A 12,413-nucleotide genomic window follows, 5' to 3' on the forward strand; every position below is an offset into this window, starting at 1 on the left:
CAGAAATTATCATATATTTCAGAGCTATATATCAACCTGAAGTTCTATTTGGTTTTAAGACTTTAAAATTCATGTTTTCATTTTTTCTCCACGCCTGTGACTGCTTGGAACTTCAGGGCTTTATTAAAAGTACGCGTTGGCAGCATTGACTCTGCTCTCTGCAATTAAGGAATGAGAGGGTAAGGCAACAATCTAAGACTTCCAATGAGAGAATTTACTTATTACACTTTTCAAAGAGACAACTACATGCCTTATTTCACCTTGGATAAAAAGTTCAAAGAAAACCGAAACTCAAAGAAAACTTATTCCAGATTGATGGTATTCCTTGGAAGCAGAGTTTGTGACTTCTGGTTGCTAAATCTGAGCAGAAAGAGAAATACTGTGAGTGCTGCAATGATACACTGCTTTATCTTAAGCCCTCTATTCACCCTGCTGAAACATGTTTTAATACAATTCTGCCTAGCAACACGTTGAGAACTTACTGTCCACACAAGAGTCTGGCAACACAATAAGAAAATCATCATCTTTGAGCTATACCTATGTATGGGAATGTTAGCATAAGTTGTTTTGCTTTGACTAGTTTACTAAAAATAACACTCTTTCCCAGAGAAAAGCTCAGCTTCTGGACAAGTCAAAGGGATAAAAATGTGCTGGTAGTACCAAGAGCAATCAGAAGCAAAGTTTAACAAGCAGTCCTTATCACCGTGTATTTCTGTAATAGAATGTTCTGCAGGACAGGTACTGAACTGGAGTTCAGAAGTGTCTGTACCCCTTTGATTTTTCCACAAAATGAAGAGACTATAAAAGCTCAAATAGTGTCAAGTCTCAGTAACAGCTATGTGAGCCATAAATTGAAAGAATTAATTTAGCATAAATAATTTATTGCATTAAAGATGACTGCAAACACAGCAGTTAGATTTTATAAGGGCTTTCAAGAGAAACCAGGTGCCTGAGCTGTCCTTTTCTGCTGTAACACAGTAAACCATTTCCAATACAAATCAGTTTATTTTTACAATAACTCAGCACAGCTCTTACTGCTGAAAGCCACATAGTAATACATACAAAAAATGTTCAGTAAATAGTGTTCAGGGAACTATAGTGTTAATGTTTGGGAGCAAGACAGATTTTATGCCCTTTGTGCCTTGCTGTTCAGTTGTTCATCACCCATTTTCCAGAAGAGGCACTGCTGGAGAATGGGAAGGTGACATGATTTAGATCAAAAACTGTATAGGCTCTCTCTTGGGTCACCATTTACTGACCAGCTCATACCTAGTCCAAGTTTTGACTTCCTGTCTCTTTAGGATACCTTGGGTCCAGATACTTTCTCACACAGGAACAACATATGTGTAATAAAACAATATAGACTGCTGATGACCAATAACCACCAGACACGCTTTCTTGAACTATGTCAGGTCTTTGTAGCCTGGTTTGTTTACATTCTTCCAATTTTCCTCACATTTGTTTAGTCTCTGTTCCAGCCTCTCTCAATATCCTGCATTACTCATCTCTATTTCCATTCAGTTTAATAACTTGCTCCTCACATCCCACCCCCCCTAATTTATTTTTGGCATTACTACATATACTCTTGGAGATTGTGTTTGTGCAAACAGTGGCAAAGAATTTGTCTGTGTCACACAAACTCTTCTGCTGTTTTCAGGGACTTGAGCACTGCAGTGGTCTCAAAGGGAACACCTATAAGAATAAGTATTCACCCATGACAATGGGGTGATAACAATCAGAATCAGTTCTTACTCAGAACTTTTCATTAACAGATCTCAGGGTTCTAGAGGGGATGTCTCTGTAAGAATAAGGCACATGTATGACTTGGCCATTTGCATTTTGTGGGATCTCACCATTCTCTTCAAAGGATGTTCTGTTGCTTAACAGATCTAATTAAAATCATCTTACTGTTCAATCAAAACTTTCTTTGCTGAAATTTCAACTATTTATCATCTTGTCACTTGTGGCTAACGAGACCAATTCTGTTCTCTGCTTCTACACGCTGCTAGAAAGCAAGCTGTGGAAAACCCCCCTAGCAACTCTAATTGCAGACCTACACAAATTATCACAACAGTTAATTACTGAATTCTCCACAACTCAATTGCACTTCCCATTGAGGAATCTCTGAGAGCCTTGGAAGTGTTAGCATGCTTACTGTAAATAACCTGACGTGCCATGGGTTACTGTCAGCCTCATCCTGTGAGGGAAGGTGAGCACCACCACTGCTCACAGTCCCCATTTCCTTCCCACAAGGCCTTCCTACTTATGTGGGGAGCATTATGGCTTACTAAGCAGAGGATTTTAAAAAAACAAGTATATTTTATTTCTTTAAACTATAAATCCAAGATAAAACACCAAATATATCTCACTGGAGATGCTGATACAGACACAGATGTTCAATGTTGCAATATGTCTATCCTTTGTGCATTTATTTCTCTGGCCTTAGATATGTTCATATTACAGATCAGCTGCTATGAAAGATGAAAAAGAGGGAGCCTCAACAGATAAGATTTTCCTTCCCATGCTCCTACGAAAGGTCTATGATTCCTTCTTTCAAGTATTTCTTTGAGAACTGGTAAGATTGGAAGGTGTCCCTGTATGAAGTGCTCCTAGATTTTTCTAGAGACTTGGGTAGTGATCTATCCTTCAGGCAGAATCAGGCCTTGAGGAGGATTTAGCAAATCCCAACTGACTGAAAATGAAGGAACTCTCTGAGAATACAGTCCAGTGTTGTTTAACTGGTTCTCCTTTGTAGAAAGAGAATCTGAGCCTAGGATAACTCAAAGCACTTAATTCCTGTCACTTCTTCCAGTTTCAAATCCCCCTTTCTTTCATCAAAAACAACATCAGCACAAAATTATAGCACCAGGAAATGCACTAAAGTCACACCATCACATGTTATGCTGGACAAAAAAAAAAAATGGTCCAAGGCAATGATGGTTAAGCCTACATTTCTGCTGTTTCACTCATAAAATAGACTCCTCTTTTGTGAATTGTAAGGAGATATCGTTGGCAGTCATCGCTATTTCCTGTAATAACTATTTTGCCTGTTTCCTTTAATTTCCTCAATTCAGTCTTCTAAATTTTGCCCAGAATAAGACCTTGTAAAAGCACATTAATGAAATGCCTCATTAGCTGCTTTGTTTCGTTACTTCTGCCTTGGCAGTGCCACTTGGAACTCCAAGTACAGAAACTGTAGCGCCCCAATTGTGAAGGACTTCGAAATGCTCTGCATGAAGGCACTCTTAAGGGTTCAGCTCTGAAACTGCAACCTCTACTTGTGACCAGAACTGTTATGCTTAGCAGTGCTTCATGAGAAAATGATATCAACTGTTTGTTTTTCCACTGAGTTTAAGTATTTTTAGATTAGTTTAAAATACACACATGAAAACAACATGTGAATACACTCAAGGAAACAGTTTCAGCTGACTCAACCTTAGAGCTGTAGTGTAGAACAAACAAAATGATGTCATTTTCTAAAAAAAAGAGCATAATTTCAGGTTTACAAAACCTTGCAAAAGATGGGCAGTTTTAACTCATATTTTATTTGCCTTCTCAATGCACTGCAATAAACCTGAAATTAAAAGCATTGCTTTAAGTATGTTTATTTTACTTTAGATTAAATTGAACAAATATATATGGAAATATGTTTTCCCCTTTTCTAAATCACTAAGATACAAAAAATATTCACTGTTAGGTTTCATGTTTCCTCCTTCATCTTGCAAGGACTCTCATTACTGAGACAATAGGCTTGGATTATTGGTTATATTGTCACATTTTCTTTTTACAGAATAGTCTGTCTTCAGACAGGATAGAATATAACATAGAGCAAAAGAACAACCTTTTGTCAACCTGTAATTACGTACTTGCAGAGATCTAAAGAGCAATGCTCTTTCTTGGAATCTGACTGATGATTTCAACAAGCTTAACTGTTGTAGAGATATGTAAGTTATTTTAAGAATAAAAACAATTTCTTACTTGGTCCTCAAAGGAGATTGCCTGGGCAACATCTCTGGGAAATCCATCAATCACTATCCCCTCTTCATCAGGGATCTGCATTAATCTCTGCTTTATCTCAGTTATGGTTGTTTCCTTTCACAGAGAAAAGAAGTGGTTTATTCAATATTGCAAAAGAAGTTTTCTTGCTGGTGTACATTAACACAGCATGGACAAATCCTGGAAAGCAAACATGAACACGGGGTACACTCTACCTGAGGGGCCAGTTCTCCAGTGGTAATTATTTTGGCAATTAGGCTCCATTTCCTATTGCTGCTCGTGCTGTGGATCTTCTTCCTCAGCAATTCCCCAACCGAGATGTAGTTAAATCCATAACGTTCTGCTATTTTCAAACTCTGGGTTCCTTTACCACTTCCTGGGCCACCTATTGGGAATTACAAGCAAAACATTAAATTAACCTTTCACCTGAAGAACCCGATCACACAGGAAATCTTTGCTGTGGGCACCAATTTTCCAACCATTATTAGAGTAAATCTTGCCCTTGCATGACCTGTTACCAGCCACTGGAAACCTGTCTCATCTCCCAGATCATAAAGTTTGTAATATGAAGTCAAAAAAAACCCCAATACAAACCAAGTTGCAAAATAAAAACAAATGCACTCTTTTAGGCTCGACCTCATTCTAAAGCTGCTCCTGGAACAGAGTTTTTCTTGATCTGTAGCAGAGGAACAGAAAATGAACTTTCCCTTCTTGAATTCTATGAATCCAAAGGCAGAGCCAGATAGTCTGAACTGTATTCATGCCAGAAAGAATCATACTTACTTAAGTAAGCCAATTAAATCAGTGGACTAGTCATGAAATGAAACTAATAAAATCTGCTCCTAAACATGCTTGCATGAGTTTCTGAGGTTTTCTAATTTTACAATACAGAAAAATATTAAATAATCAGCTGAGATGTTTCCATAGTGATTTGGTACAAAGACTTTTATTGAACCATGCATAGTTCTGGTATTGATGCTTGAAGCATCTGCCAGAGAAGCAGTTTGTCGGGTTCATCTTGCTGGACAACTTGAAGAGACCCTTCAATAGATACAATACAGGCCAAAGGGGTATCAAAACCACAGAAAACAGCTACATTACACCAGAGGCAAAGCTGAAGTGAAGGTCAGCTGGACAGCAGAAGCAAGAATGCCTGTAAAACAATCAGATCATATCTGAACTAAAAGGAAATGTCATGATGTGATGAACAGAGAATCTGGAATCCAGCATGTAAAACCAGGGAATAAAAATAACTGTTTATATTTAGGAAAGTGTGTGCTACTGGACAGTGTAACCAAGCAAACCCAAACCAAATCTTTTGGTAATAAGCACTAAGTAGCTATAGTTTGGGGAATTCCGTGGGAGAACATTGAATTTTATTTCAACAGATAAAGAATTAAGATTAAAAATATAACATTCCTATGAACTTTAAAAAATATGGCAACACAATGAAAGTAAATATGAATACATTGAGCTTCTTGTTAGTAATCATGTAACTCTTTAACATATTCTCTGTATTATTCCCATTAATAGCCTTTAGGCATTTCTATAATTAATACAATTTTGGCTCCAGGATAAACTTTACAATTATTTCTATTTATGGCCCTCTCTGTGTGAGCAGGTCCAGCCCTGTGCTCCAGCATCACTGTCAGAGAGCTTTCAGTGCCACCAGCAGCCAGCAGGAGCCCTCTGTGCCCCCACACTGCAGTGCCAGTGCTCCACCTGCCCTCTGCAACTCAGAGCAGGAAGAGAATGCCCAGAGAAATGTGCACATTGTCAAAGTGTTCCCCCCTCTGCTCCCAGTTCACTTATACCCTTGGGAAAAAAAAAAGGTTTGATCATTATCCAATAACGTTTCTACAAGCATTTATCTGTAACATCCAGCCAGTCACCACAACTACAGACGTTTACAAAACACACAAGCAAAGCAAAGAAAGAAAAGCTGGATCTTATCTTGGTACAGCAAGGTCACAATGGAAAATGTTTTTCCCTCATTCTGTTCACTCGGTTTTTCTGTCGTACAAAGCCATATGTTTCTCTCTTCTTTAAGAGAAAGAAAAATGCAAAGCATATACCAGTAATGTGTAGAAAATTAGAAACAGAAAAACTGACAACAAGGCAAACAGCATTCCTGTTCCCACAGAGAGGCCAAAGACACCAGAAAAACAAAACTGACACTTGAAAAAATATCAGCCTGTAAAAGAATAAAATAGCTGAAAAAAACCTGCTTGAAACAAGTAGATGGACCTCACACCCCAGCGAGGGAGAGCTTTGCTTTGTCATTAAAGAGAAGCAGGAAAAAAACCAACTTTGGCACTTCTGTTCTTTTGATTTGAATTGCAATCAGAAAATAGCTAATGAAGTATTTGCTTTAATGTCCATAAACTTCTCACACAGTTTGTTTTTCTTGGTCCAAATATATCCCTTTATAGCACGCTGGGATTATCCATTTACATTCTGAGGGGAAACATTCAGGTAATAAAATAAGGGAAAAGGGATAGGACAAAATTACTTCCTACAGTAAATCATTATAATTTATTGAATGATGTATCCATTCCTGATTCTTTGATAAATCACACTGACAAACTCTTCAGAAGAAAGGAAAATCAAATCACTTCTGGTTTTTGTTCTTTTCACTTATTCTGAGATTATGCATTATGCAAGAAAAGTGTGATTATTCTACATATTTCTAGAAGATGTCTAGACTAGGCAACACTTGTTGCATCTAAAATTATGTTTGCTAATGGGTCTCAAGAGAAAATTTGTATGCGGAAAATTTTTACTGAAGCAGTTGTTTCAATCTAGTTTTGTCAACGGCAGTTCAAAATTTCAATTTTCTTGCAAATTCAGAATAAATTCATCTAATAATAAGATTTCTGTAAATGCTTTTGACTTTCAAATCTAGCTGTGGACTGGATTTAACAAATCAATAGGCAGCTGCTTGCTGGCAGCACTATCTTTGGTCTAGCCTTTAAACTTTGATTACAAAAGGAAAGTGTATTCTTTTAACATGCAGGTTTTTAACGAAGTGCAGCTAAAAACCACACTGAACTAAGGTGCTAATGACACCAGGTCATTAATATTTTAAGATCTCTAAATTCAGGCTGTATCAATACTAAAAATGTGTTTGTTAAAGTATATTAGGAAGCACATTTTTAAACACAATCTAGTTTTGCCAGTGTCATAGTTCCTTAGAAACTTAATTTTTCCAGTGATTCAGCTGGGTACCACCTGGGCAGGTTCCACCTGACTTTTCTGAAATCCAGTCACACACTCAGTTTGCAGCTTTCCAGATTTCTCTCTCAGCAGAGGTCTCTTCTGCAAACCCAGAGAAAGAACAAAACCCCCACCTTCCTGAGCGAGTTCTCTTTTGCCCTGGAGCTACCTGGTTCACTGTAAGGATGACAGATTTCACAAAGCAAAGAAGTTGTAAAAACCTTTATGGAAGCATTAAAAAGATCCTGGGCTAATGCATTAATAAAGAAAAGTTCACCTTATATGCGAAGCAGAGGACAGGTCTTTAACTTCATTTCAGTCCCTAACAGTGAACGGGACCAGTACAACCTGAGCTAGGCAGGATGATCAGCTATCAGTAATTTGACATAAATGTGCTGCTTAACTGAATTTCCTGATGCCATTTCATACAAAATGGAAAACATGCAACACATTTTTTGCGTGCAACACTTGCCTCTTGAAATGAATAGTACACTTTTTTCTTTTTTCCTCTTTTATCTGGTATATCAGTTATTCTTTTAGTCATTCCAGCGTGTGTTTTTATGTGCTTTCTCAATGGCAAGTCGAACTTGGGAGGAGAAATCTTCTTGATACTGTACAAAAATGTTCAATAGCTGCTATGCCACACACGGTACCGTACAGATCACACCGTAAGAGATTCAGAGGAACTCAGGGGGAATATAAACCTGAAACAGCCTTTGTGGAGTGTTTACAATGTTCCCTATAAAAATGGGAGGAAAGAAAAGCTCTGTAAAACCCGTGGTCTGTTCACTACATGCTGGAGCTCAAGGATTCCACTTCAAATGCACCTGCACTGAGTTCCAGAGGTGAAAGCCAATCTCTCTTTATCTCCCCGAAATCAAACCATCATTCATCACTCCACTGCCATTGAGCTACATGGATTTCAATGCATTAAGAGCCTTCTGCGGTCACTGAAAAGGAGCCAGTTCCTCTCCTTTATGAAAAGGAAGGCTGGCTAATTAATTGGGATGAAAGAAAGGTACGGGTTATTCCTCCACCTAATTGCAACCTTTATAGTTCAGCGGGGCGTGGAGAGATTTGCACATCGAGATCTGTAATTCTGAAACAAAAGATTTAAGAAAATTCAAATGCCCTAAGGAATTCCTTTGGCATCCCACAAATATCTAGAAAAATGCCAGGGTTTCTGTTTGTAATATGTTCCAGCAGCTCATTTCTGAGAACTGCTGGATGCAGAGCCTAGAGGACACGCTGTTCTTAGAGAGTCCACTCTGTAGTACAGAGAAGACATTTTTGCTCCTTTTTACTACACCATTCTCTGTTATGGAAGCAGTATCTCTCTTTACTAAAAATAAAGCTTTATAGATTAAAAATGTAGTTGTCCATCACCTGGCACCTGTGCTGTAACTCTTTAAACTATTCAGAGCATTAGGCTTGGCAGCAAAATTTCTGAACAAAACTATTGCAGATGACAAGGAAAACTAGTTCAAAGAACTTCAGTTCAAAAACAGAATAAAACATTGATTTAGACTTAAACTGCAGCTATTTTTTAATAACTTATGCTTGTCTGAGGCTGGAAAGTACAAGTTGCTTAGAAAGGACACTGAACTGCTCACAAGAGAGAATTTGGGGAGAAAGCACAACTAACTGATGCCAAGTGAGTGCTCACAGTCCATGAAGTTGGCACGGGATTCTTTTGCCAACTAGATGTAGGGATTAATTTATCAGTGCAAAGGATTAGTGAGGTGTGTGCTCACTCCAGCTGGACACACTGACCACTTGTCGGGGTTCTAAACACAGATGACAACAGTTCCCTATCACCTTTGTGAGCTGGCTTATCCAATGTTTTGAAATACCTTTTTTTGTGCTCGGCTTTGAATGTACCTATAACAGTGTTCCAGTTCAATCCGGGGCGTGCCTTGGAAGAGCACTTGGTTCACGTGGTGTTGCTGTCTCAAAACGCTTGAGCCAGGTTTAGTTAAGACCAAATCAAACTGGCAGATGTGCTCCATAACCAAACCACGAGCTCTCCAGCAGCCAGCAGGCACCCAGGCTACAGAACACAACTGCAGGTGCTCGCTGTCACCCCTGAAACTCTTACAGTTGGGATGCTACATCCTCAGCAGCAACAATTTCACGCTCTGAACTGGGCTGCACGACTTGCTAGGGCAGATGGAAAAAATCGTGTTTAAATTCATACAGGCATTCAATGGATTTGCAGTATAACCCAAAAGGCAAAGTAACAGAGAGAAAATCACGTAGAAACGACTGCTTTCGTACCTATGACAAGGATAATCTTCGGTCGAGGTCTGGCAGGGTCAAACACATCGTACTCCTCAATCAGCTCCGCGGTTTCTGAGAGGTCGGTGTCGCTCTCGATGGAGAACTGCTGGATGGGAGGGAGTCTGTCATAGCGGCGGTACGGGAAGTTGGAATTATCAGGCAGCACTGTAAAACAGTGAGATACACTGGAAATTGCAGAAATAGGCAGAAAACTCAAAATCTGTTGTGTACACAGATTTAAATAAGTATATCTCATAATTTCACACTGCGTTTGCAGTCGCTATATTAAATACTCCTTGAAGTTTCTTTACAAGCACATCAGGTTTGCTGTGAACATCTGCCCATAGCACCCAGAGTTCAGTAGTGGCCTCTGAGAAGAAAAGCTCTGTATTGTGCAGATAACCTGTACCACTAAGCAGGACTCCTCTGGTGACACATGCTGCCCACAGATGTAGAGACAGTATTCCTGCTAATTAGTTAAATGAAATGCTGCATGGAAAGGAAGAATAACTATGGCAACTGAAAGATGAGCTAATTACTCTTTGTTAACGTGACAAATAAAATAATTACAGGTATTGGTATGACATCTGCTTAGATTTTATGAGATGCCCCTTTTTCTAAGAGTTTATAATTTGCATCGTATTTAGTAATTAGTGTATAGCTCCAATATAAACTAGAAAAACCACTTAGTGTAACTGCACTGAGGTTGGTATGTATGTCATCCATAAGAACCAAATAAAAATATAAGCCAAGTGCACTGATTCAGCTCTGCCCCTGTCTTTGCAAACTTTTGAAGTGGGTTACAACAAATCTCTCCACTAATGTCTTAAACGTTCACACAGCATACATCCATCACCTGGCTGCAGAGTGATCACAATTTCCTCTCCTGCCTAGCATCTGCTATGGAAGGAGAAAAACAAAGGCCAAAATGCAAGGAAATAGAATTTTTGATTCCTTTGTCTATGGAAAATCAGAGCGAGGTGTGATCTGCTATAAAATAATTCAGCAGTGGATGTAAAACCACACACAGCACAAGAAATATAATCATTTTTACATTTAATACATTACCATTCCTGAGAAAAGACCTCCTGGGTTGTCCTCCATTGAGTGGAGGCAGGGTCTTCTTTTCTGGGCTGACAAAAGTGTCCCATTTCACTTTTTCTGGCCCTCCAAGCTCTTTTACTTTCTGCAAACAGCTTTCCAAATATTCAATTGGGTCATCGGGCTTGTAGCACATTAATCCATTCAACAGACTCTGAAACGTAAGGTCAGAAATACACACTATAATGGCAGATGCCAGGAAAAAAGCAGGCATTTTTGCTTTGCCCTTTACTTTCCACAGAGGAATCCCACATTCCTCGTGTATTCACACTCTCCATTTCAAGCCAACGCATAAAACCAAGGCCTGCAAAAATCGTACCATTTTGGTTTGCCAATGTCATAAAAATTGCTTGGAACAGGAAGCTCATGGCTATGTCTTTATATTTGTCTGTTTGCATGTAATAAAACCTGAAAATAGCAAAAAACCCTCTATATTTTTCTTAGAAGAACCAGTGCCAAGCACAATCAGAGCAACGCCCAAGCTAGAGAGCCCCAAAAGTTGCATAGTCTTTGTAGTCTTTGACCTCATTAATATATATCTTTTCCTTAAAGTACACTCACAAGTATCTCATCTATATTCTTGTCAACACACAAGCAATGTAAAAAAAAGGTTTTTAAAAATCATGAGAAATACTCAAATATCATCTTGATCAGCATTGGGAAAAAACCTCCAACCCACACCCCCAAAATTCATAGGTGGTTCCTGATTTAATTGATCAGGAATTCAAAGCCATTAGAAATCCCCTCTCTGGAGTATTAATTCTGCACCCATCGGAGCCATGAGCATTGTGGGCAGTGTGGAGGAAGGGCTGCCAGGCCCTCCTCCGACGCATGGTAATTGATTTTCCTTGACAAGGTGATACAGAAGTCATCATCTCACCTCTCCACAAGAGCACTGCATCCAACCTTCCCTTAACAAGAAGTGTCTTTGGGGATGATTCCTGTTCCTTTGTGCTCTTCCTAATTTTTGTGTGAATAAACTTGACAGTTGTAGCTGGTATTAGTAGTAAACACACATAGCTCCAATTCAAGACTTGCTCAGTTGTTATCTACAGTTTATACAGTGACTGCTATTTACACACATTTGAACTTATAAAATAGGATATCATTTCTGTGCATCTGTGCCCTCACTATACTACTTAACTGATCACAGCAACCAGCCACGTATTTGTGCAGAAGACATGCACCAATTTTTAAAAATCTCTAGCTCAAGCTTGGAGCCTCTACAGAAAACCAGTTCTGTCTGCATCTCTTGTTAAACCATTCACACTCGAGCTGTGTTATTAAAACATTAGCGTGGTCTGCGTCCCGTAATTTTCAAATATACACAGAAAAACGCCTAGCTTCAGCACAGACAAGGGAAAACGCATATGTGTCTGTGTGTGTCATATAGATTTACAGGGTGTCTGACTGGGAGACAAAAAAAAAAATCCACGCTGCACAGCGAAGTAACCACCAGCCAGCAGCAGCAGGTAACTTGCGGGAAGCTAACCAAAACCTCGCTGAACAGTTGTGGCTTTTCCCCTTCCCCCAGACCGAGGGGTGATGCTCCCTGCCCGCATTCCCGGGCGCTCCTTTTGCCCTGCGGACGCCCAAGTTCTCTCGCTGGCCGGCGGCGCGGGGCGGGCGCGGGGGCTCCGCGGGTGAGCGGCGGGCAGAGCCCACCCTGCCGGGGCTGTGGGGCAGCTCCCACCCTGCCGGGGCTGGGGCAGCGCCCACCCTGCCGGGGCTGTGGGGCAGCTCCCACCCTGCCGGGGCTGTGGGGCAGCGCCCACCCTGCCGGGGCTGGGGCAGCGCCCACCCTGCCGGGGCTGGGGCAG

The 12,413-nt window shown here is 40.0% G+C and overlaps 1 protein-coding gene across 1 annotated transcript in view; it reads right to left on the reverse strand.

The window, feature by feature from the left end:
- Positions 1 to 12,413, reverse strand: part of AK5 (adenylate kinase 5) — a 77,320-nt gene that overhangs the window by 64,506 nt on the left and 401 nt on the right. Inside the window, exons 2-5 of the mRNA XM_027649286.1 lie at positions 10,561 to 10,747; positions 9,490 to 9,657; positions 4,212 to 4,381; positions 3,979 to 4,092 (exon numbers count right to left, since the gene is read on the reverse strand). Coding sequence (XP_027505087.1) covers positions 3,979 to 4,092; positions 4,212 to 4,381; positions 9,490 to 9,657; positions 10,561 to 10,747 — 639 coding nt within the window. The remainder of the gene's footprint in view (positions 1 to 3,978; positions 4,093 to 4,211; positions 4,382 to 9,489; positions 9,658 to 10,560; positions 10,748 to 12,413) is intronic.

The sequence above is a fragment of the Corapipo altera genome, unplaced genomic scaffold (assembly GCF_003945725.1).
Source record: "Corapipo altera isolate COAL_440 unplaced genomic scaffold, ASM394572v1 112, whole genome shotgun sequence".
NCBI classification, from domain to species: Eukaryota; Metazoa; Chordata; class Aves; order Passeriformes; family Pipridae; genus Corapipo; species Corapipo altera.